Raw genomic sequence first — 25,490 nt, forward strand, 5'->3', positions numbered from 1 at the left:
AATAGCAATAAAGGGGTTCCTGTGGTTACCCAGCATGCCTCAGTGTTGACTGCTGATAAGCTTTCTACATCTGTTCCTTCCCCTCCACTGGAAGGAGCTAAGCCTGCACTTCTCAAATCAGAATCATCTGCGGGGCTTGTTAAAGCGCAGGTTGCTGGCCGTGCCCCCCAGGAGGTCTGGGTTGTGCCCTGGCATTTCAGTAAGTTCTCAGGTGATGCTGATGCTTCTGGCTGGCGTCCCCACTTAGAGGACCACTGAGCTAAGCTGTCATCTCACAATATTGTTTTAGATGCAGAAATCTAGTCTCTGAAGTGTTTTTGCGATGGGTGGAAAGTGAGGAAAGATGCGACCTAGCCCTCTAACCTGAGCTGCTCCTCCCAGGGACCCTGGGTGTTGACTCAGCCAAGAAGTGGTAGAAACATCACTTAGCTGCCTTCACCTGGGTAAATGCTGGCACTTGGTTTCACCTTCTCCAGCCTCGTATGTCTCAAAAACTCATCCAGTGTGAATATTCTGCAGGTACATAAAGGGGCAGAGTAGAGGTCCTGGCACAAAGTGGAGCTAGGCACTGAGGGGGCAGCACTGAGTGCAGGAATGCTTCTCTTTTCAGGGATTGACCTGGAGAACATTGTTTACTATAAGGACTGCACCCACTATTTTGTCATGACCGCCAAGAAGCAGAGCCTCCTGGACAAAGGCGTCATCATCAACGTACGTACCTCTTAGCTGTTACGCCCTGTTTTCCCTCTGGGGCCTGCGCTGGCAGCACCAGCAAGTGCAGGGGGGGCACTGCCCTACCAGAAACTGAACAAGGGGGGAAGAGGCAGGGACCCCCATGCACCACTTTCCTTCTCCCTGGTTTTGCGTGAGTGTTGGATCAATGAACCCACACCTGTACACCCAGAGGTGTTTCTGCAGAGACCTGGGGGGCAGGGGTGGGGCTGAGCCCTGACCCACGTGTTAGTGTGGGTCTTGACCCCCGAGAGGTCACCTGAGTCGTCTTCTTTCCCATGAGTTACTCAGCCATGCCCCCTTTTCTGGGAGGCCACCGTCATTTGGAGGCAGACGAGAGCTTCTCCATCGTAGCAGGACAGAGACATTCTCGCTTATGAATTCCACGCTGTAGCCCCCTTGTCCTGGTGCAAGGGAAAAACTCTTTTTTGTGTTGAATCCCAGCTCTGCCACCTATTAACCCAGGACCATGGCTCAGCCGCCTAACCTTTCTGAACCCCAGTCTTCTCACCTGCAGAGAAGGAATTAGTTTCTGTCTGAAAGGGCGGTTTGAAAGAGCACATTTAAAATTATATACAGAGCATCTAGCACCCTGCCTAGCATGTTGTGGATTGTAGATTCTTTCGATAACTTCTCCGCCCACTCTGGACACCTGCTGTTTTGTCCTGCTGGCTTCCTGGCCTCTGCTTCCTGCCTCTGCATTTTCCTGCTTAACCAGATAGCAGGGTTGGCGGGAGGGAGCATGGAGAGGCAGGCCCTGGGCTGGAAGCTTGTTTGGCCAGGTGTCCGACCTTTCCAGAGCCCCTGCTCTTGCCACTGCTGCTGCCGGAGCCTCATGATAAGGATCGAGCAGTCCAGGGTCAACTTGCTCTCTGGCATTGGCCTATAGCCCGGACAGCCTGGTGACCATTCACTGCTGCTTGTCAGAGAAGAATGTGCCTATGTCCTCGCCAGCTCCTGCTGGCAGCGGCTGGCTGGCATTAGTAACCCAGCCCTCCCCTGGGCCTCGTCCACATTGGTCAGGTCTTAGTTGAAAACTGAAGTTGTTGGATGGGAGGTATGAATGAGGGAGGGGGGTTGCACGAGGCTGGCTGAGTGCCACAAGCAAATGTGTGAGTGGTGGGTTTGGCATCTGGTACCCTACTGGTGACCTGGTTTGGGGGAGGCAAGGCAGTGTCCCTGTCTTTCCTCTGCTCCACAGATGTTTCTCCCAAAGTTGTGACCTCCGGTGGGATGCTGGTGCTGGATAGAGAACTATTTTGGGCTCCTGGGTGCAGGTGCAGTGAGCACCTTGGCAGGTTGGGGGGTGGGTATTGTGTCAGCCTCTGGGGCATTAGGCACATGTGACTTGGGTTTCCCATTTCACTGGCTGAGCACTCCAGCCTTCTGGGGTGCATTGGCCTTGGGTCATCCCCGGGCATTTACCCAGGCCACAGCATGTTGTTTAAGGTGACTCCATTCCTTGGCAGTTGTCAGAGTCCTTCCATCTCCCATCTGGGGCTCTCCATTGTGGCACAGGTGGGTGAGAGTGACTCACTCTGGGCCCACACATCACAACCACGGAGGCACTGGGAGCAGATCTCAAGCCCACGCTTGTCCTCACCAGGGCCTTTCTTCTCCCTCAGAGACTCTGGAAGCATCTTCTGAGCTGGTGCTGAGGGTCCTCTAGGTATAAGACATGAACTCCTATCTAGAAATTGAGGGCCATGGCTGGATAGGGGAGAACTGGACACCCATTTGGTTCAGGAGTTCTGGCCTGAGTCTCCAGGGGTGTGGTTAGCTCTGTAGTATTTGCATAAGCTGGGAGCTGCACCGCCTATCCTGAGCCACTTGAATTAACATTCATCTTGCTCCTGGAGGAATGGCAAATCCTCTCTGCTTCCCTCTCCCTGTATGGGTCCACTTCATCTCAGAGGTACACAGAAGGTGCTGAGAGCATGTTTGTTGAGTGACTGATCAAACTGCTTCCCCATCTATTCCTGCTGATCTCTGGGCTTCTTTCTATGGCTACTGGAGGGATAGGAAGGTTTCTCAAGAAACCATGCCTCTGGGCTCCCAAGTGTGTCCACTTTGCTCTCCCCATAGGGAGGGTGGCCCACCCCCCAGGGCCCTGCCTCTGCTGGCCCACACACACTCAGGCTAGAATTCCAGGATGCGGTGGGCTTGGTCTCACCACGATGGGAGCTTGGTTGCTAGGTGCGTGAGGTGGACGCACACCAGAGCTGTTGTTCCAAGGCTGAGTCCACCCTCATTTGAAGTATCAGGCAGGCACTGTCTGACCTTCACTTCTGGCCTACAGCCTCTTTCCAGCGTGACACTTGGCGTGACTGTTCTTCCTGCTGATTACCCACCTCTGCTCATTTTTGCTGCTTCCTTCTACTGCCTCACCTGTGACGTCAGCATTCAGCCTCCCTTCAGTATGCTAGCCCTATGGAGAATGGGGCCCAGATTCACTCCCCACTATCATCTGAATTTAGAACTGCTTCCCCAGGCCTGCCACTTTCCTGAGAGCCTCGTTCCCACTGTTTTCTTTCTCATCCTGTTTTCAACCCCTCACTGTGGTTCTGCTTCTGCCATCCACCCACTCACCTGGGACCTGCTGCCCTGCGAGGCCCACGGCTCCTCCCAGCAGGCCCAGGCCACGGGGACCTTCATCCCAATGCATCCTGGGGGCCTGTCCTTTTGCCAGGTCCCACACTCTTACTTGGGGCATTAGCACCAGCCACCATGTCCACATTTACCTGTCACCTGATCCACCTCAAGGGGTGCTTGTAGCATGTTTTGAAGAGGGGGCTTTTTGAGGCTTGTCTATTCATTTTTCCCTATCTTATCGCCACACCTTCAAGGGGAGGAAGTGATCACGGAACTGTAGGCACAGGTATGAGAAAGGAAATCACATAACAGGTGCTCCAGCCTGGACACGTGACCTGACAAAGGGCTCTTGGGCCAGTGTTGATGCAATTTGAGCGACGTGGTTTGGGTGTGGAAATATTAGCGTTCCTGGAGCAAGGTGCTTGAAATCACGGTTAATGGTTCCAGTAGGTCACGGTGCTTGTGGGTGAGGCTGGGCCTTCTCAGAGCTTTGCGATGCTCTCGCTGTCGCAGTGGGTGCGTCCGGGCTGCACATCTCCGTACGCCGCCTTTCCTGTCGTCATCACTGAGGACAGGAGTCCCATCCATCGGGCACTTCCAACGTGCCAGGCGTCAGGCTGTGGATTTTATAGTCTCATTCGGTCCTCACACGGCTCCGTGAACTATATGTTGTTATTCTTATGAACAAGTAAGAAAACAGAAGATCAGAAGGGTTTAATAACTTGCCCAAATGTGCATAGTCAGTAAACAGCAGCGGGGGGATTAGATCTGTTGCTCTCAGCAACCCCAGGGGCTGTGCTGGTCTCGTACACATGAGTCCCTGTGACCCCACAACCTCCTGGGGATGTGCACTGTCTAGGTCACCTTTTGGGAAATAGTCTTTCAGTCCCACAGGATGAGCGCATTTGAGCCTGGGAGCCAGGTGTCCCACAGTTCACTGCCAGCGTCCCTCCAGGATGGGGATCCTAGTCCTGCAGGCTCGGGTTTCTCACCCCCTGGCAGGAAGTGTAGCGGTCAACACTGAGAGCAAAGCAGGGCTCCGCATGCCCTCGGCCTCTGAGAAAAGGGGTCAGTGATTTTGGAGAGAAAGTTTGAATTATGTCCAGCACCCATTTCTTCTCTGATCTTGTTTGACCACTAAACACAGTGTGTCTGGACCACATTAACTTAGCTTAGTTCACTATAAAGTCGCTCTCTTCTCTTTTAATTTAACTGAAATTATCATGAGAAACAACCATACAAAATATGCCTCTATGCCGGCAGCAAGACCATTATTATGTGTATATTACCACACAGTGTTCTCTGTTGAAATCCCTCCGTGAGACAGTTCTCTCAGAACTCAGTGCCAGGAAAAAATTGCCTTCCCTAAAGACTTTCTATGCTTCCTTCTTTCTGATAAGGAGAGCCCTGCAATACATCACATTACCCTTTTACCCTGGGTGCCAGGAAGCTCAATGCCAAATTTCATGCTTAATCACAACTCTGTTAATCCTCACGGCTAGCTGATTTCATTCCTCTCTCTTCCCTTGGCCGATTTTCTAATCTCTGTTTTGATTAGCCTCACTGCACAAACCCCATTCCAAGGCCTTCTGTGCAAAGAAGTGGGTGTGAATCCTTGCCCTGCCGAGGGCAGGTTGCTGCACTGTGCCCCTGTTCTTCCCCCCAGGACTACATCGACACGGAGATGCTGCTGTGCGCAGAGAACGTGAACCAGGACAACCTGCTTTCCTACGCCCGCGAAGCTGCGGACTTCGCCACCAATTACCAGCTGCCATCTTTAGATTTCGCCATGAACCATTACGGGCAGCCCGACGTGGCCATGTTCGACTTCACCTCCATGTACGCCTCAGAGAATGCAGCCCTGGTGCGGGAGCGTCGGTCACACCAGCTGCTCGTGGCTCTGGTGGGCGACAGCTTGCTTGAGGTACCGCCTGCATTTGGAGCCCCCTCGCTCCTACTAGAAGATAGATCCCTGCATTTGTGTTTGTCCGCAGCATCTGCCGTCATGCCGCTGGGGAAGGGCAGGCCCTCCGCCAGTTGGGAGGACGCTGCCAAGCCCATTCTGGCCTCAGAGCCTGCCCTGGTGCTGAGTTCAGAGGAGCCAGTTCTTTCTGTATCAGCCAGAAAGCTTTCTGGTCCACCTCGGGGTTCTTCTGGGCTGCCCTCTTTGTTGAAGTACAAACTGAGGTGGCCCGGTCTGCCCTTCCTGGCCGTCTTTCTCAGAGCATGTGGGACCTCAGCTGGGCCAAGATTCCTTCCTCACGTGGGTGGATCTCTGTGGCCTTTCAACACTGAGATCATGTCGGATGCAAGAAAGACACATGGGCCCAAAGTCCAGTTTCCGTTCATGATCCCCCTGCTCAAAATTCTTCCCAGAAAATCAATAAATGCTAGGCTCCTTAGGTTAATTAAATACTTTCAGAAGGGATACATTTCCATCTTTAATGTAAGCACTAACCAAAATGCGTTTATATGTATTTATCCCAAGTTAAGTATCAAATTCCAAACCCTGCTTTGGGTGAGCATGGGACAGTTGAGTTAGAACCAAGCTTGGTGAATGAACCCTTGCTCACCCTTGCGTGTGGACTGCAACCTAAGTGCCCAGCACTCGCACCTCACCCCCACACCCCCTTCTCAGCTTTATCTCACGGTGCTCTCCTCCGTGATCTCTTCCCTCTCCGTAAGAGACGGACTCACCTCCCATCGGGCTCCATCATCTTCCAGCCACCAAGACTCCACCCACTGTTTTTCCCCCTCCTGTCTGTGCATGGATTAAAATGAGAATCCTAACCATTCTTAAAATCAGCATAAATGCACCTCTTTAATGACGTATTCGCTATTTCCCTCCCCCAAGGTGGGAATTTGCCTCTGCCTCTTTCGGGCCCCAAAGCAGGTTCGTTGTTCCTGTGTCGTAGGACCCTTTAAACAAGGCTTGTGCTGCAGGCGTTTGTATTTGTGGGGAACCTTAGTGGGCTGCCCCCCATCACCTCTCTATCCCCGCCCCAGTGCTTCGCACGGGCCTGGCAGTCGGGGCGGGCTGGGCAGAGTGGGACGGCAGGCCGGGAGTCGTCAGGACCAACCTGAATCTTGCGTGTCTTCCTTTGCAGCCCTTCTGGCCCATGGGCACAGGCTGTGCCCGCGGCTTCCTGGCTGCCTTCGACACGGCGTGGATGGTGAAAAACTGGGACCAGGGCACTCCTCCCCTGGAGCTGCTGGCTGAAAGGTGAGTATGGGCAGCGGGCTCGCGGCTGAGGCGGAACAGGGAGTGTGGCTGACTGTTAGGTGGCACCTACAGGAAGCCTCGGGTTCCTCTCATCTGCCTTCAGATGTTCTCTGATGTGCTCCAAGATGTTCTCCAAGCTCACACGTGGCTGGCTTGGTCATCAGGGCCCACAATGAAACTTTCTCTATCGTGATCTACCCCCTTCAGTGACTTTCTCTGGGGGCTGTAGGTCCTAGGTGCCAAGGAGAAATCTTCGTCCAGGGTGGCCCTGGAGTCAGGGTCTGGCCCGGCTCAGTTGTGCAGGAGCCTGAGGGGCTTTAGGGGAAGTTTCCATACAGGTGTCGAATGCCCTGCTCTGTGGCATGCTGGGTTCTCTGATCCGTCCCCCCTGCCCCTGACCCTGCCCCAGGCCTCTTCTGCTGCTAAGATCCCGGGCTTCCTCCCAAAACCCTGCTGTTGGCCACGTGGCTGTGACAGCTGGTGGGCTGGGAGAAGTCAGGCCTGGTGGGTGGGGACAGGCCTTGGCTGGTCTTGGGCGTGGAGGCCTGCGGTCACGAGAGATAGGCCACAGGAGGCCACATGGCTAAGTGGCGTTTATAACAAAACCATAGGTCACTGAGCTGCCAGCTCTGCTTGGGGAGGTGGCCAGCATCCCTGCCTCCCACTCCAGCCTCCTGACCCCTTCCTGCCTTCTCTCTGCCTTTTTGAACTTTCCCCACTTTGCAGATCTCAAGAACCACAAGGGCCAGGCATTGCAGTGGGGGGGCGGGGTAGACAAGCACATCTAAGAAGCCCTCGAGAACAGGAGAAGGGGCATCTGGGGAGGGTGGGACAAGGGCCTCAGGCTTCAAGAGCCATCTCTGATCCGGAGCTCTGCCTCCCTGCAGAGAAAGTCTTTACCGGCTGTTACCTCAAACGACCCCAGAGAATATCAACAAGAACTTCGATCAGTACACGTTGGACCCAGGCACACGGTACCCAAACCTCAACTCCCACTGTGTCCGGCCCCATCAGGTGAGTCCTTCCTTGGGGTCTCCTCTGGGTGACCCAGCACTGAGCAGTGGGAAGGAGGGGTCGCCTGAAATCTTTGCACGTCCCTGGGACCCTGGCCACCAGTCCCTCTTGTCCCAAAGGTGAGACCAGCTCCCCTCTCTAGAGCAGTCACAAGAATAGCGTAGAGTCAGCATCTCTCTGGCCTACAGGAGAGAAATGAAACACATCTGTATGTTCCTATTTGTGCGTATATTTACATGTGTTTCTTTGTCACCATTCATGTGTGTTGCTAAGCCCCACATGAATGGAAGCACACCTCTCTCAAAATCTTTGGCTGAATATTGAGTCCTTTCCCTCACCGTCCTCGCATTTATTGTTTTTCTCCCCTTGACCGAGAGCCATACAGCCTCTTCTGTCAATAGCAGAGTGGTGTGGGTTTTTAAAATGAGCCAACGAAGTGTATTTATACTTGAGTGCTTCCACATGGGGGGAGATGGAGACCTGTTGCTCCGTGTCTCAGGCGGCCTGGGTTTCCTCGCTGAGGGTCCAGCAGTGGAGGAAAAGGGTGGCTGACACTGAGTAGAGAGTAGGTCAGGTTCAGAGGCCCTGAGGCTAGAATTTGGGGGAGAGCGGTGGGCAGCTGTGCCGTCTCTCTTGCTTGTAGGTGAAGCACTTGTACATCACTACGGAGCTGCACCAGTTCCCCCTCAAGAGGCTGGGCTCAATGAGGAGATCTGTGGGCCTCTCCAGGCGCGGTAAGCAACCTCCTGGGACCCCAGGGAGGCCACTGGGGTCGGCTTTGTGGGGAAGAGGGCACAGGCCCTGCAGCCGGCCTGGCTCTGCACCGATGACCTGGTGACCTTGGCCAGGCCTCTCTACTCCAGTTTCCTCTTCTGCAAAAGCAGGACAGTGACACCCCTACAGCATACTCATCATAAAGGGGCGAAAATGTGTTGAGCATCTGGTACATTAAAGTGGGCTATGGGCCCTGGCTGGTGTGGCTCAGTGGATTGAGCATGGGCCTGTGAAGCAAAGGGTTGCTGGTTCGATTCCCAGTCAGGGCACACGTCTGGGTTGCAGGCCAGTTCCCAGTAGGGGACACATGAGAGACAAACACACATTGATGTTTCTCTCCCACTCTTTCTCTTTCCTTTCCCTTCCTCTCTCTAAAAATAAATAAATAAAATATTTTTTAAAGTGAGCTATGGAATGGCTTTCCTGGGACTTGCTTTTCTCTCCCTTTTATTTTCAGTATGGGGGTCTTGTCTCCCCAGCTGGACACCGGCCATGTGCTGATTTCCAGGGCCTGCCATAGTGCTGGGCACAAGGCCGGTGCTCAGTAGCAAAGGGAAGGGATGATCACATGTATGAGTCCCTGGTATCCACGGCTTTGCCCAGGTTGCTCTCCTGCACCCTCCCTGCCTTTGGGCCAACTCGGCCTACCAGCCCCCCTCCCTTCCCTGCAACACCCATGTTCCCCTGCTGCCACCCGGCCATCAGCCGGTCCACACAAACGCGGCAGGTTCCCTCGAGTCTGTACCATGGCACGGCCCTTTCTGTTTTCCTGCAATGCCTTCTTCTGTCTGATGAATCACTAGACCCCTCAAGAAGCAGCTCAACTGCCCCTCCTTTGTGACTCTCTTTGGTGAGCGCCCCAGCTGCAGCAGACTCAGGGCAAACCTGCTCACTTGCTCCCCCAGCACGCCGCTTCTCTGTCATTGCGGCACCGTGTCATTGTCACCTGCTTCTGTGTCTGCCCCCCGGGGTGCGATGTTGGCAGAGTCCATGTTGTCCTCACCGCTGTGTTCCAGAGGGGCATCTTAGGGACTCTTCGCTGTAGGAGAGCATGCTTCCTCTTCCAGCATCCGCCCTCCCACCATGCTCTTGACAGGGTTTCTTGCCTTGGTTCCTCTTGGTCCCCAGCCACGGTGGCAGTTGGAGAGGGGACCCCGAGGTTTCCCCAGAGCACTACACTATCTATCTCTCCTTACTGCAGAGTCAGACATCCGGCCCAGCAAGCTCTTAAATTGGTGCCAGCAGCAGACCGAGGGCTACCAGCACGTCCACGTCACTGACCTGACCACCTCCTGGCGGAGCGGCCTGGCCCTGTGTGCCGTCATCCACCGCTTCCGGCCTGAGCTGATGTGAGTCTGGGGCCCGGGCCGGACCTGCCATGCTCCTCCAGGGGCGGGGCGGGGGAGGGCGCCTGAGACAAGGGAAACCAGGGCTGTTGTACTAGATGCAGAATCTTCAGAACTTGGTTCACAATTTCTCTGCATATTTTTATTTGTTTTTTTTTTCTTGTTCATTTTTTCCCCTTTGCACTGATTAATCAGCCCACAGCTCATGTGATCTGTGTTCTTAACGTGAGGAGCAAAAGTGACCCAGGCAAGGCGGTTGTACTTGTCTCCCCGCCCCCTCCATCGCCACACTTGGGAAACGTGAGCATCTGCACCAGGGCGCTCTCCCCTTGAGGCAGGAGTTATGGGCAAGACTTACTTCTGGGGGACTATGTCGAGGTTTACAGCCAAAATATTAGGTTTGAGACCCAGAGTTATTAGCTGCGTACCATTGGGCAGGCCACTACCTTCTCTGAGTTTGTTTCTTCATTTATAAATTGGGAATAATGTCAGGTTCATTAGGAAGATTGAATCATGTTGGTGGAAATACCTTGTGATGCTGAAAGCACAATGCACCCATTGATGTTGCATTGAAGTCAGCGTGTGCAGTGTAACCTCACACCCAGGAGCACATTCCTCCGCAGGGCTGGGAGGAGACCTTCCACAGGGTTATCAGTCAGTGCCTTTAGGAAGGGAGGTCGCCTTGAGAAGGGGGTGAGGCTCTCACTGATTACATGTTATAAGTAACTTGACTCTTTTTGTTACAAGAAGCCCACGTTGCTCTTGTAATGGAAAGAAAAAGAACATAAGGGAATTATTTAAAAGTAAAGTAGCTCATACATTTCCCAACGTGGCGTGAATCATTTTCCGATGGTTTTTGGCCCAGGCAACAATGACATTGTCATGGCCCAAATCTGGTTTTGTCCCACCCTGAGCAGGACAGTGTTAGCATCTTCTGATTGAGCCTCCTGGGGCGCGAGGTAGGGGGTGTGATTTGGGACAAGGGTTGGGGTCACTGCTCCTTCACCTCCCATCTCTGCCTCCCCTGCCTGATTGCCACCTTGCTTTGATTCTCTAGCAACTTTGACTCTTTGAATGAAGATGACGCTGTGGAGAACAACCAGCTGGCGTTTGATGTGGCCGAGCGTGAGTTTGGCATCCCCCCAGTGACCACAGGCAAGGAGATGGCATCAGCTCAGGAGCCTGACAAGCTCAGCATGGTCATGTACCTCTCCAAGTTCTACGAGCTCTTCCGGGGCACCCCGCTGAGGCCTGTGGGTAAGGACCTGCTTCTGGACCAGGCTTCACGCTGCCCTTGAGTCATTTCTGCTCCATGCCCATGTCTGGCTGCTCTTCACACTGGTGTCTTCTGGGGCTGACTCACGTCTTCCCTTTGCCGTGAGGCCAAATGGGGTGGGCCCTACCCACCTGGACCCATGCATGTCGGTCTGTCTGTGTGCGGTGCCACATGACGCTGGGCACCTGCCCCTGCTTTGGGAGGTCTCTGACAGAGCTGCACCAGCTTCCAATCCAAGCCATTTACATCTTTAGTTGGGGGAGAGAATTATTTTGGAGGGAGCTTGCAGCAAAGACACTTCTGAGCCCTCGGGTAGCCGTGGCAGGATCCCAAACTCAGTCATACTTTTACTTCCTAACAGACTCTTGGGGCAAAAACTATGGAGAAAATGCTGACTTCGGCGTGGCCAAATCATCCCTCCCTCACAACTATCTCAACCTCACGTTTCCAAGGAAGAGGACCCCACGGGTAAGTCTGGGCTTGGCTGTTGTTTCTTTTCTTTGTGCACACGCCCGGGACGAGGACGTTGGAGAAAGTCCTGCTCTTGGTCTGTTTCCGCTGATCAGTCACACGGAAAGCGCTCGCAGGAGACACGAGTGAGATTTGGTTCAGTAACTGAGTGTTTTGGAAGTTTCCCCGGGCATTTTCTGGCTTGCCCAGCTTCAGTGGCTTGACAGTGGTCATAGGGAAGGTCACGGTAGATCAGCTCCACCTCCTAGGAGAGGAGGAGGAGACACTTTGTCACTTTGTTAAGCAGTTTCTTCCAATCAGGGGCACAGTGGCCATGTAGTGGCAGGTGTGTACAGTGTTGCTACATTCCCAGTCTGTTCTATCCATTTTTAAAATTTGTCCAACAAATGTTTATAGAGTCCTACCAAATGCCACCATTAGGGCTGAACTTCTTGTTTGATTTCGACGAGGGGAGAAGATATACAGAGATGAATAATATACGGGCCTTGCCTTTGAAGAGCTCAGAACCTAAGAAAGAGGTCCCCAAACTCTCCTGACTTACAGTACCTGAGAGTCTCTGTAATCTTTGTTCACAGTGCCCCTAGATTGAAAGAAATACCTAGATATTCCTCTTATTAAGTAGTGAAGTTCCAATAACTTAGTAGGGGTATTTTGCAAGGTATGTACAGACTTCACCATGCTTTCCAAGAAAATTTACAATTTTCTGAGGCTCCGCTGTGAGTTTACCAGGGGTCGCCTTGGTACCCGGTCTGGGGAGTATGGGCCTACTGAGAAAACATAACCTCATTTGAGCGACCGCATCTTTGTGGACGGATAACATGAGTTGCGTTGCTCACTGTGTTCATGGTGCAGATTTTACAAAGGAGGCCCAGGGATGGTCGGTGGCCCCGAGCTCTCCCTCCCTCTCCAGCACGCAGGGTGGCCCTCCCTCGCTCGGCAGGCCTGTGCATGTCTCAGTCTCTCTGAGCTGCAGACAGTCTCCTAACCCCTGGCCGGTCATGCCATGTCCTGCCAGCCCCTCCGCCCAGGGTGGGGCCGGGGCCGTGCGGCCTCCTCCCTTTCTCTCCGTTGTGTGTGCCGTGGTCACTTTTTCCACTGCCGTCTGCACTCCCTGGGAGGCTGCAAGCAGTTGTGCTAACTCCAGGAGTGGGTCGGTGCCTAATGCCCCACCACGCCCTAGATCGGGGAGGGGATGGGCGAGCCAAGCCAGGCCTGGGGAGGAAGGCGTGTGTGCAGGTCTGCTGAGGTTTCCAGCAGGGCAGTTGAGAGGCTGAGACCCAGCTGCTCTGTCCTGCTCTGCGCCCCATGCTGCCCATCCCTGTGTGAGGGCCGCGTCACCTACCACACGTCCCAACAATGAGAACTGACTTCTGGGGGGCCGCCATAGGCCCGTTTCACCCCACGCCACTCGTGTTTCCTCTGAAGCCCGAGGACCCCACTCTGGGCTGCCCCATCCCAGGGAAGCTGACGTAGCCTTTCTGGAAGCTCTCTGGGCCAAGCATTTACTGCCTTTCTCCATTCACCTGGCTTCTCCCACCACAACTGGGCACAGCAGGGGGAACCAGAGAGGACTACTGAAACCTTGCACACACCGCACCTCTGTTTAAAGAGTGACCAAAACAAAAGGGCCTGGCCAGCTCTGGCTCAGGAGGGGGGATGGTCAAAGGTCAGTAGTCAGCAAGGCCAGCCAGGCCCTCAGTGGCTGCTGGGGCCTCGCTCCACTGTCTGCTGGCTCTGCTAGGAGATGCAGGGTAGCAGGGGCGCCCTGCCTGACCAGCCTGGACTGATTCTGAACCATGTCCGGCCTCCTCGAGGGTGCGCCCAGAGGCCATCCATCCTGAGAGAACTGAAGAGCCACAGATCCGATCCCCCCACAACCCCATTTAATGCCCCCAATGTGCCCTGCTCTTCAGATAGGGAGAGAGACCATTAGGTCATTGAAGTCTCTTATTTGTCCTCTCTTAAAACCAATTAATTGCCTTCTCTGGGTGGGATGGCAAGTTAGCAAGGCCAGTGGGTCACACGCTCCCTTGGTCATCACAGCAATTGTCCACTTCTCTGTGCCAGGGTAATTACATCTCTAACCCTCGATGCCCCGGCTCATGTGCCCTGTGGGCTGGAGAGGCAGGGCTGGCCCCGCTTGCATGGTTCTCCCCCGTAGGTGCACCACAGTGTCTGCACAGAGGTGCATCTGTATTCGACCTCTCCCGTTCCTCCCTGCACTCCTCCCACCAACCGCCAGGGTTGCACTGTGACGAGGGAATTGAACAGCCCACGTTTGTTCACAACGAGGCATCTTAACCTGAAGAAGCTTCATCGTTTCTCTGCTAAGCCAGTTGTAAAAATATCTCTCCTTCAACAGTTTTCACTGTGTTAAATTTTTCTCTCATCCCTGAGGCTGATAATGTCAAAATCCCAGCAAGACTGACCAACATTAGTGAAAATAAGACTTTTCCTCCACCAAGGACCATGCTGATGTTTAGAGTCATTTTCCCATTCATCCACCAAGAGGGCTGTCCTAGTGAGTGGTAACTATGGAGTTGACTGATTGGCTCTGAAGACTGGACAGTCCAGGCTTGTGAAAGAAGAGCTTGAGATTATATTTATGCCTTTTATTTTTTATCCTCACCCAAGGACATGCCTACTGATTTTAGAGACACACATACACACACTCACATACACACGGAGAGACATCCATGTGAGAGGGAAACATCAATCAGTTGCCTATCATATGCCCCCACCAGGGATTGAACCCACAGCCTAGGTATGTACCCTGACCAGGAATTGAACCTGCCACCTTCTGGTGCACAGGATGATGCTCCAACCAACCGAGCCACCTGGCCAGGGCTATATTTTCCTCTGAATAAGCCCTTGGTCTCCTTGCGCAGATCTGCCTCAGATCCTGGTCAGGATCTAAAAGCCTCAGGACAAGCAACAATCCTTGGGGACTCCATGCACCACAGGTGACACCTGAACACATATGGTCTCTGTCCTCACTCTCCTGGACCTGCCACATGTGGGCAGTGCCTGCACGTGCGGCCACTTCGGCCATTACACGCGTTACGTTACACGTGTACTCAGGGTACCTGATCTTTTCTCCATCGTGAGCCCATTCCTTGGAAAACAAGGCAGCGTAAACACTGTCCCTCATCCCTGAAAAGCCCATCCCAGAAGCCAGCCTAGCAGCCCCAGGATATTCATCCTGCTCAGCGGACTGACCCTGACCCAGGCCCATCTCCAGCACTGCTCCTGGTAGAGCGGAGTGCACGGGACTCATGCCAGTGTCTGGCCTGGACAGTCGGGGCCTCCCTCCCAACTCTGCTCCCCTGAACCCCCCTGCACATATACTCTGCAAAGAGCCAGGGGTTGCTCTGCAAGAAAGTGCTCCCTCCACCAACCGTTCAACACACACTCACCGAGTGCCTATTTCATGTTCTCTTCTCGGAGCTGGGGAGTAGAGCAGGAACAAGACCAGCAGGGGCCCTGCCCAAGGGGCCTGGCCTTCTGGAGGGCTTCTTAAGTTTCTCTCACTCCCCTTCTCTGACTAGTCTCTCAGAACCACCTACCCAGCAGCCAAAGCCCCCCACGAGCTTTCTAGTGCCTCTCAAGTCAGAGATCAGAAGAAGGATTAGGGGAGGCAGGAGGACCAGGCGCTGATGCTGCTGGCTCAGCAGGTACAGCGCCCTTGAGCAGCCCCCAGCCCCTGTGGTTTGCGGGCTGGTCTCCCCTGCCCCCGCACAGCCACAGCCCGAGGTCCTGTGCTGACTTACAGAATGGCCCTGCGTGTCGAAGCCTTAGGTCTGCTGGGGATTCACACGTTTAAACCTCTCAGGAAGTTCCTTGCTTGTATGAAGAATGATTATAATTATGAACATCACATTGCTATGAAGACACCATAAATAAATGTCTGCTGCAAGTTGGAGCACATTCTTTGGCACACAGAAGGGGCTCTGGAAATGATGGGCCGTGCCCTTTGTGAGCACTGGTTAAATGAACAGGTGCATCTTCTGAAGAGACGGGTGGGACTGGCTGGATTGAACACTTGCTTCGGTACTGCGATCATGATTTACGAAGCACTTTACAGCAGATGAACAGTTGCCTGTATATCTCACTTGCCCTTTGTGCCGCCTTTGGAGGAAGGCAGGACGTGTATTCTCACCCCAGGTTTGCAGATGGGGAAACTCAGATGTAGGGAGGTTAAATTGCAAGGTCATGTGGTGGGGAATGTCAAAGTCAGGACTAGAATTCAGATTTTCTAATTTCTGCTAACTGGCATCAACCTAAGTGATGGTGTCTAACACCTATACAGTACTTTATATTATAAGAAGTGTTTGACGTACATGATTTTATTCGTTGCTACAACAATTCATGAGCTAGATAGTGTCATATCTTATAGATGAGGAAACTGAAGTCAGAGAAGTTGGGTGATTTCCGTAAGGTCACACAGCCAGGAAGTCACTAGTGTCAGAACTTGAACCCTTGACTTCTTACTGCCATTGAAGAAGAGTAGAGCTCTCTTGCCAGTGTGGCCAGCCCTCTTTTTGTGTCTCCTGAAGGCCCCCTGCTCAAGCCGGTCAATGCCTACAATGGCCAACTCTCTTCCTGTGACCCTGACCTAAATTTCTCCAGTACCAGCTAACTAAATATAAAGCGTGTTTGCTTCAGGCTAAAATCACATTATGTCAGGTAGTATGGGAACATGGTTATTTTGTGTCAATCAAATAAATGACCACATTGGCAGGTGTATATCTAATTTTTTTTAATGGAGATACCAATTAGTTTAATAAATGAGTCTTGGTATGTAGACTCTTACAAATCATTGCATAATCATGGTGAGAGTCTGGGTGGAAGGGATGGAACAATTAATAGGAAAACAAAGTGAGTTATTGGTTTAGTCTCATGCTCTGTCTGAATGGGCCCAGTAAGTATTTTCCTCCTCCTTGCACCCCAGTTCTTGGTAGAACAATATAGAGCCCAAGGAGATGGGGGTGCGGAGGCAACCTTACTTCCCGAATAGAGATAGATACCCGAGAGAAGAAAATAATCGGTAAATTTCTAGGTTTGTGTTTTCTCCACCATTTCATTTTAACCTGGCTCTTAATTGAGAATCAAGTGAATAAACCCACCAGGAAGAGCAGAGCCTGTTTTGGTGAGCTTGTTGCTAGCCTCCCCTCAGAGACCCCATTTTACCGCCTGTGGGTCAGGCAGAAGTGGGGGAGCTGCGGCTGCCCCCCGCATTTTCTTTATTCCCTCTGAAGGCCTCGGGGCCTTTGGACACACTTTCCCCAGGAGTGCTTTCCATGGGCTGAGGCTAGCATCCTGGGTCTGGACCTAACCAGGCCCTGAGGGTCGGAACAGTCAGGCACACCCGGGCTTTTAATGGGAAAGAGAGAAGATGTGTTGCTCTCTGAGGGAAAAGCCAAGTCCTCCTTTAAGGCGGCAACAAAAATCCAACAGAAAATGCTCAATTATGCACCCAGAGTCCTTGCTGGCGGGGACAGCCTGTCCTTTCCCAGACCGCAGTCCGTCTCCTGGCCCGCGAGGCTTTCCCAGACGGGGGACTGGGGACCCAGACGGCCTGTGCCTCTAAGACCCGGCGTTGTTGCAAATAAGGTCATCTGTTTCTCTTGATGTTTGCCCAAGCGTCGGGGCTGAAAGAATTTCCATTCACAGAATAATGATTTATTGGAAGCTGAAGAAAATGTGGAAGGGAAAGCAGGGCCCTTTGATCTGTTGATTCTCTGCTGCCTGGGCAAGGGGAGGATCAGAGTGTTCAACAAATATCAGTGACTAAACTCTGGCTGATCTTGTCTTTAAAAATAGTATAGGTTCTGGTAAATACGGGGAGGGATCGGGGGTGAGGGGAGCGTAAGAACTGGGGAAGCGGGTGCTTTCTGTCGGAAGCAGGTGAGTTCACAGCAGACTGTGCTAGGGACTCCAGTGTTATTGCTGTTAACTGTTATATATAGTGCATTATTATATGTTATGATAACATCCAAAATTATTAGTATTGGTCCAGAACCACTGGGAGATAAAAGAATCCTCTTGTGACTGGGCAAGTTTAGGTTGTATGGGGCAGATGGGATTCCAGGCCTGGGCTGAGGGGAGAGAGTGGCTAGCAGCCCTTGCTGCTGCATCCAAGGTGGAACGAAGGCCAGGTTTAATCTGGGCCCATGAGGGAGGGCCCTGTGGGGCGGGGAGGCCCCCAGCAAGAGGGATATCTAGTTGGTGGGGATGATTCTGTGGTTCTCAGGGGGCTGGCAGTTTGGCAAAGGCCCCAGCTGGAGCACGGTGGTAGAGAGGTCTAACCTCAGTGTTGAGAATGGACTTGCCCCCGCTGGGTGCGGAGGACATGCGGAGGAGGTGCAAAATTCAGCCCCCAACCCATCCCAGCCCACTGCGTCAGCACAGCCTGTGCGGTTTCACTCCTGCCCTTGAGAATCAAGCCTGCCAGTGGGTGGCCTTGGGTGGTCCATACAGGGGTGATGTGATGGGCTTGGGTAGTGCGATTTAGATGTCCGGATTCCGGTATCAGAAAGTAGACTATGGAAGAGCATTGGTAGGGCAACCATCTAACTTATTTTCTAAACCTGGGTGCTTTTTAGAGTGAAAGGCAGCACTATATTATGCCAGGGGGGAAGAGCAATAAATCAAAACTCTCCTGGGCACACTGGGTTCTATCCTCATGGCAGTGTTCAGAGAAAATCTGGAGCTTTGTGGGAGTTAAAACATCATGAAGTTAAAATACAGCTGAGGTGGTGCCTGAATGGCAGATGTAATTCACTATCAAATCCTTGGGTGGCTGCTGAGTCCCAAGAATCCAGCCTATGAGGTGAGCCAGTGTCAGCGCCTTGTAGGAGGTGGTCCCATAAGGCAGCACCCCAAGGGGCTCCAGCAGGCCTGGCTGTCACTGCCCTGAGCCCAAGATGATATCCACAATGGGGATGACCCCTGCCTTGTCACAGGGAGTCTTTGCACTTTGGGACGTTTCAGCACAGTTTGGGGTGTGACTCCCACCCCTACTGCAGGCATGGCTTCCAGGTGGAGTGAGGCATCTTGCACTGCTCCTGGCCAGAGCTCTGTGCAGCATGGGTCACGGCGTGGGGTGGGTCACGTCCGCCTGTCTCCTGGGCATGCCCAGCGCTGGTGCAGGGCTGTCCACAGAACCACAGTCCTTCGTGCCCTGAACTCACTGTGCTTTCCTGGCTGTTGCAGGTGGACAGCCAAACCGAGGAGAATAATGACATGAACAAGCGGAGGCGGAAAGGCTTCAACAACCTGGATGAGGTTTGTGTGCACAGGGTCAGGTTCAGCAAAGGCTGTGGCCTGACAGCCGGAGGCCCAGGCCCGCCCTGACTTTCCCCTCTCAGGAACCACTCTGCTCCAAGTTTGACGTGATGGAAAAACGGTCGGGTTCTGGTCCCTCCTCCACTCACTTCCCAGCTCTGCGACCTTGAGAATCAGAACCTCCCAGGGTGGGGTTCATGCCTGTAAAATACAAACGATACCTTTGAAATGTCTGAAACTTGGCAGGATTTTTAAAGATTAACTAAGAAGATGTTATATAGCACGCCGGGCATGATAAATGGCACCTATGCTAATCAATAGATAACCACTATTAATAGCGAGTTGTAAAGAGGCACCAGCTGACCCACTTATCTCCTCAACGTTGTTTCTACCATTTATTTGTATTTTCTGCACTTTCAGTCTGTAAGGACAATGTCCCAGTGCCCACAAGTGCCACCTTCTGGTGACAGAAGAAAATTACAGGCTACTTTGTCAAAAGCAAGCACGAATTTCTCTCCTCCTACTGAAAAATTGATCAGCAGAAAAAGAGAGTATCAGTTCTGCTTCCCCAGACAGCTCTTTAAAGAAACCCGAGATACCCCCTTCACTTGAAAAGGCCGTTCTCGTCCCTCAAAAGCCGGCCCAGAGACTGTCAGTGAGCTGCGGGACACCAGCTTCAGCTCACCTGGTGGCTGCTGTCATAATTATGACGTAGAAGCACATGGCATAGTCTGGTTTGCATAATGCATTGATACCTGAGTTATAGGGGGCTTAGAGAAGATGTCCACCTTACATGGTCGAAGAGGTTTCATTGCTGTATATTTTTGTGACATTGTTGTTCACACCTGGGACTGACTGCATGTGGAAACCTTGGCTGGAGTCAGGCCCCTGGTTCTCACAGCTGGACTTTGTAACAGCTGAGCCACAAAGCCCCGCCCTGGGCAAAAGGGGAGCTGCCTATCGCTCAACCCATTTCCTGGGATGCTCAAAGGGAGGCGCTGATATTAAAAAGCCTGGAGTTTAATTCATGTCTTACAATGAGCACAAAAGAACTCATTTTATCCCATGAGTTCCACTCAGGCTTGTTGGAACCTTTTCTAGAACTTCTTTGGGTGGTCCCTTCAAGAGTGCTTGCTTCCCTGTCTCTTGGCTCTGGTGTGAGCCAGAAGCCAGCGGATAGGGAGATGCTGGTAACTGAGTGAGGAGGAAGCAGAGACTGAACAACAGGGCAGGAGAGGTGTCCTACTTCCCTGGCAATGGGCACTGGCACTCACCACCGGTGATCGGCTCTGACCTCCACCTCAGGAGCTTCCCGTGCAGGCACGTTTTCTCAGGGAAGTCTCCCCCTGCCTTTCATCCAGGGCTTACCTGGGGGGCTGGGGGGGGTGGTTGTGTTCTTTCTGTTGATGACCGCATAGGAGTGGAATGTGGGAAGAAATCTGGTAGCACCCGCCCCTTCTGAGATGGCGCTGGGCTGTTTTCTGGGCCAGCTGGTTTGCCTCCAAGTCAAATTTAACCAAACCAGTCTCACTCTCATCACTTGGCAGCCGGTTAAAAATGTGGAGTCTCAAGGCCCAACCCCAACCAACAGCGGAACCCAATATGCTTCCGAAGGAGCCCCTGGGACTCATGTCTGGGAAGTGCTGTCTGCACGACCCGCTGTCCTGGCCAGCCTCGACCTTGGGCAAACAGTGGCCGCTCCAGTGAACCCGCCTGTGCGCACTCTAGGCTGCGTTGCTATGAGAGCTGCATTTCCCACTTTGAAGTGGGGAGTGACTCCGGCCGGTGTTTGCCCAGCGCTTCGCAGTGGCTGTGCACACAAGGCTTCCCATGCAGCTGCTGCTCCTGGGAATATTTTTTTAAAACCATTGACTCTAGCTTGCTGCTTCCCACAAATTTCTTCTCAGTGAACACATCTTTGTTTGTCTTGAGAATCTCCGCTTCTGTGGGGGAGATTCACTGTCTCCTGGGGAAAGCAGGCTGCCTCCCTGACATCACAGTGCCCTTTACACTTCGAGGCCTGTGGAGCAGATCCTGTGGAAGGGGAACGGACATTCCATGAACCCTGGTCGTTCTCCAAGTCTTACGTTTGGCCAGTGAGCTAACGAAGCCTTGCAGGGAACCCCACTTTATAAAACACATAACGGAGTGATCACAGCCCACGTCGCCCAGTCATTAGGCACGTTGGTGCCACGCACCCTGATACACAGCAGAGAGAGGAGCACCTCGCCTCTGAGGCACCCTTCTCCCAAGTCCATGACCTTGGTCTGATCATGCATGAGGAGGCACCAGAGCAACCCAGGTGAGGGGACTTTGCACACAGTAGCTGACCAGTCCCCTACAAAACTGTCAAAGTCACAAAAGACAGAGAAAGATGGAGAAACTGTTGCAGGTGGGAGGAGACCAAGGAGAAATAATGACTTAATTCAGTGTAGGATTCTGGGTTATATCCTGGAGCCACCCAAGGACAAGTACAGAAAAAGCGGTGCAGTCCAAATCAAGTCCATGGTTAACAGCGTCCTGCCTCAATTTCTTAGTTATGGTAACGGTTTCATGATTACTCCAGATGCTGACGTTACGTGCCCCTGGTGAAGGGTGTGCAGGAACTGTCTGTGCTATCTTTGTAACTTTTCTGGGACTCTAAAACAGTTTCAGAATTAAAGTTGTTTTTAAAAGACAACAGCAACAACAGAGCCAGACAGGTCGGAGCTGGGAGTGGGGTGCAGAGGAGAAAGGGGAGAGAAGCCCGCAGCCTGAGCGCGACCGACATGTCTCCGGTTCCCCTCCTCCTCGCACTATTCACCTCTTGGAAGCCTCAGGATGTGTTTTGAAAATAATTTCGCTCACTGCTTTGTTACTATATTTGATTTTATTTTGCAACAACTGTGTAAAGTAGGTTATGCTCCTACTTCACAAAGGAGGAAGGAAACTTCAGGGAAGTCGATTGCCAAGGTCACTGGGCTGGAAAGTGAAAGAGTCAGGACCGAGCCCCTAATTCTCCAGCTCTCCAGCTTGGGCGGGCCCACCTTTGGGAAGACGCAGACCCTCCCACGGGTGTTGTCTCCACTTGGGCATCGCCTTCTGTTTGTGTCTCACTTCTTCAGAACACGGAGGGTCTCCTTCTTCGGGAAGTTGGTTGCCCCATCCACAGACCCCAGATCCCCTCCCTGATATCTGGGTTCTGGGACCCAACCACCAATGCTCTGCTCTGGCCTTTGCAGCCTTCCACCTTTTCCAGCCGGAGTCTGGGCTCCAGTCAAGAGTGTGGCAGCAATAAAGAAGGTGGCAATCAGAACAAAGTCAAGTCCATGGCAAGCCAGCTGCTGGCCAAGTTTGAGGAGAGCTCTCGGAACCCTTCACTCCTGAAGCAGGTGAGTCCCACCGTTTGCTCCCTGGACCTGCCTCCTTGGCGACCAAGAACCGAGAAGCCAGAAGAAGTGCTTGGGCTAGGGATGGGTGTCAGGTATGCCCACCAGGCCCGGCCCAGGTGAGCCTTCTTCTGGACCAGGAGTCGGCAGAGTTCTCTAAAAGGAGCCAGATGGCCAATACTTCAGGCTTGGGGGGGCCATCTGATTTTTCTTGTGGCTACTCAGCTCTGCCGTGATAACACGAAAGCAGCCATAAACAATACGTAAACACATACACATGGCCGTGTTTCAGTAAAACTTTATTTATAAAACAGGCAGCAGGCCAGACTTGGCCCAAGGACAGTAGTTTGTCATGCTTGTTCTGCATGAGAAAAGAAACCCTTCCCCTAGTTTGGTTTTACTCTGCAACCACGACTTGCTCTGCACCCACCTATGAGACGGTGCAGCTGGAGGGAGCTTGGAAGGTTCTGCTGCCTGGGGGAGCCCTGAGTTCGCGGTGGGAGCCCCAACCAAACATGGGAAAAATGGGTCATTGCCCCACGTGGGCCCGCAGGAATGGGGACCGGCCTCCCAAGTGCTGTGGTGCCCCCACCCCATGTTCCCTCGGGTCAGGCGGCAGGGCCACGTGTCTGACCAGCCTGCGGTGCGTCTGCCAGTGGTCAGCGCCGTGGCGAGGCGGCAGACTGAGCTCACTTCTCTTGGACTCCGGTGGGGTCTGCGCTGTGTGGCTTGGTTTGCTACCCTTAATTCCTCTGGGGTGCAGCTGTCACAGTGCCAAGGGCAAGGGCAGGAGTTGGTTTTCCTTTGGAGAACACTTGTCACGTGACGGAATTAGGTTCCTCTCAGCAGGAGGGCAGAGTCAGGTTAACTGTGTGTTTAGAGGTAATCGTAGGTGTTTTCCTGGTCCAGGAAAAGAAAAAGACCTTCCCAGGAAGCCAGGTTTATTGAAGGGGGTCATTTTCCTGAGACTTGTCACTCTGAATTTCTTTTTCAATTGCCTCTTCTGGCGGCTTGGGTCCTTGCAGCCCCCAAGTGTTGCTGATGGACAGTAGCATCCTGTCCCCTAGTAGGCAGCAAGCTTTTCTGTTTCCAGCAGGACTCCGGGGCCAGCCACCCAGGCCTGGCATGGGCTCCGGCAGTGCCTGTCCAGTGCCCCGGGTCTGAGCCAACAGCACGGCCTCCCTGAATTCACACGTTGTCCCAGAGGAGAGGACTCTGGGACTTGCTATCCTCACGGTCAGAGAGCCAGGGGTCAGGTTTCCTGGCAGGGCCCAGCCTAAGCTCAGCCCAGGGCACTGTCTCTGTCTCTCTCTGTACCTGAAAACTCTCACTCTCTGCCTCTCTTACTCTCCCCCCTCTGAGTGTCTCAGTCTGACTCAGCCTTTTCCTTCATGTTTCCTGCGGCTGCTTTTGGGGACTCACCTTCCTCCTCCCAGGAAGTCAGCGTCTCGGGGATAGGTAAGCCTGTCCTGCGCTCGTCCTCTGACCCTCCTGTTAACTCTCGCTGTCTCGAGCCAGAAGAGCCCACGAACAGCCCATCACCTCCTCTGAAAAGGCAGGTAGGGCTCCTTCCAGTGGATGGGGTATTGGTGAAGCCAGAGGGGACCTGGATGCAGAGGAGGGGGGCTCCGTGGGCCCCCTGCATACCCTAAGTAGGGCTGATCATAGGTTCTCTGGGAAGGCAGACACAACTTGAGGTCCCCACCCTTATAAGTAAGCATAACCAAATATGCAGCATCCTGAAATACATGCCATTGACCCTTCAGCCAATCAGGGGTATGGAATGACCAACTGCTATAGGCTTGGTACTCTGTTTGCTTGGGGAAAAACAGACCACACCACGTGGTCTGCGGTCTCCTTTGATGCCCCTGGAACACATAGCTTTTGTTGCAGAGCACTTAAAGAGGCTGGTTTCTAAACTAATGAAAAGTGGCAGCGATGGTGGGATGCGTTCAGGTGGCTGACTGGCCACATGCATTGAAGGATGGGATGTGGTGCTGCCCTCCCCGGGTGCCTGAGTAGACGAGGAGCTGCTCGGTGTGCAGGGAGGCGGCTGGCAGCCAGGGACTGTGGCTCTCTCCAGCCAGCATCTCTGGGTTTAGAATCTGAACAGCATCATTTTTATTGATCGCAGCATTCAAAGATGTCTGGTCAGCATAAGAAATTCTCTATTGCTTCCAGGCAGTGGGAGTTGAATGAGGCCAGTGTGGATATGAAGCAGAGTTTTTGTCGGAGTATATAGGAATTAAAGAGCCATTTTTTTTTCAATTAAAAAGAGGGCGTTTAAAAAACATACCAATATCTGGTGCCCATCCCAAGACCAACTGAATTAGAACCCCTGGAAGTCAGGCCCAGTCTGTGTTGTTCACGGAAAGCACTCTGGGGGGCTTCGGTGTGCACCCAGGATGGAGAACCAGGGCCACCCAGGCCTCGTCTGGTGGGTGTGGAGGGAGGCCCGGGGCTAATGGTCATGAGAAGTCAGATTTACGTAATGTTATTAACCAACGTTACCCTGATACATTTAATTTTTAAAGACTATTCTTCCCCATTTAGTTTATGTATTTTATTTTTCAAAGAGAGGGGAAGGAAGGGAGAAAGAGACACATCAACGTGCAAGGGAAACATTGATGGCTTGCCTCTCACATGCCCCCGACCAGGGACCATGTCTACAACCCAGGCATGCGCCCTGACTGGGAATCGAACTGTCAACCCTTTGGTTTGCGGGCTGGCACCCAACCAACTGAGCCACACTAGCCAGGGCTAGGCAGTTTAATTTAAAAAGAAAATATGTTTAAAATTAAAAACAAATAAATAAAAGGAGATGCCAGGTGATTCTGGTGCAGGTGACAGAACATCAGCACCTAAGGTTTATTTGGATGCTCACTCCAGGCAGCACCTGGCACATCCTTGGTCCCTGGTCCTCCTGGGGGTTCCTCACGTTCTGTGGGGGGTGGGGGCTATGAAAGGGCCGTAGTAGGAAAGGAAGCTTGATTTTCCTTCTCCCCAGTTCCCCACGGTGGTTATGACGGGGCATGTGCTCCGAGAGATAAACCAAGTGTCTGCTGGTGGAGGGTGCCCGAGCCGGCCCTGGAGAGCCAGAGCCAAGTCTGACCTGCAGCTGGGGGGGCCAGAAAACCGCGCTGCCCCTCCTCCTTCCCGCCAGGGGGCACTGGCCCTCTCCGGGGTGCTGCGGAGGCTGCAGCTAGTGGAGGAAAAGATTCTCCAGGTGAAAGCCTCGCCCTCTGCCCTGCCTCTGCCTGTGTCTGGGGAGCCTCCTATTCCCCTTCTTCCTCTGCCTGCCTGGGCTGGGTTCCCCCTCTTCCCATTTGTGCATGCCCTGTCGCCTGCCCCATCCCCTGCTCTGTCCCCTGCCTGCTGTGTGGACGGTGAGACACGCCTGCCCCACC

At 53.1% G+C, this 25,490-nt stretch overlaps 1 protein-coding gene across 5 annotated transcripts in view; it reads left to right on the plus strand.

Annotated features, from left to right (window-relative positions):
- The window catches only part of MICAL2 (microtubule associated monooxygenase, calponin and LIM domain containing 2), a 212,789-nt gene that overhangs the window by 96,087 nt on the left and 91,212 nt on the right, over positions 1–25,490 (plus strand). For 3 of the 5 annotated variants that reach the window (XM_053673113.1, XM_053673115.1, XM_053673116.1), the window contains exons 8-19: positions 611–711; positions 4,991–5,248; positions 6,432–6,547; positions 7,435–7,561; positions 8,205–8,295; positions 9,537–9,684; positions 10,739–10,938; positions 11,319–11,425; positions 18,644–18,715; positions 21,937–22,086; positions 23,520–23,642; positions 25,091–25,309. In XM_053673113.1, coding sequence (XP_053529088.1) covers positions 611–711; positions 4,991–5,248; positions 6,432–6,547; positions 7,435–7,561; positions 8,205–8,295; positions 9,537–9,684; positions 10,739–10,938; positions 11,319–11,425; positions 18,644–18,715; positions 21,937–22,086; positions 23,520–23,642; positions 25,091–25,309 — 1,712 coding nt within the window. The remainder of the gene's footprint in view (positions 1–610; positions 712–4,990; positions 5,249–6,431; positions 6,548–7,434; positions 7,562–8,204; positions 8,296–9,536; positions 9,685–10,738; positions 10,939–11,318; positions 11,426–18,643; positions 18,716–21,936; positions 22,087–23,519; positions 23,643–25,090; positions 25,310–25,490) is intronic. The other 2 variants (XM_053673114.1, XM_037146882.2) reach the window with 1 other exon arrangement.

This window comes from Artibeus jamaicensis, unplaced genomic scaffold (assembly GCF_021234435.1).
Source record: "Artibeus jamaicensis isolate MK-2021 breed Jamaican fruit bat unplaced genomic scaffold, CSHL_Jam_final contig_797, whole genome shotgun sequence".
In the NCBI taxonomy this organism is placed as follows: Eukaryota; Metazoa; Chordata; class Mammalia; order Chiroptera; family Phyllostomidae; genus Artibeus; species Artibeus jamaicensis.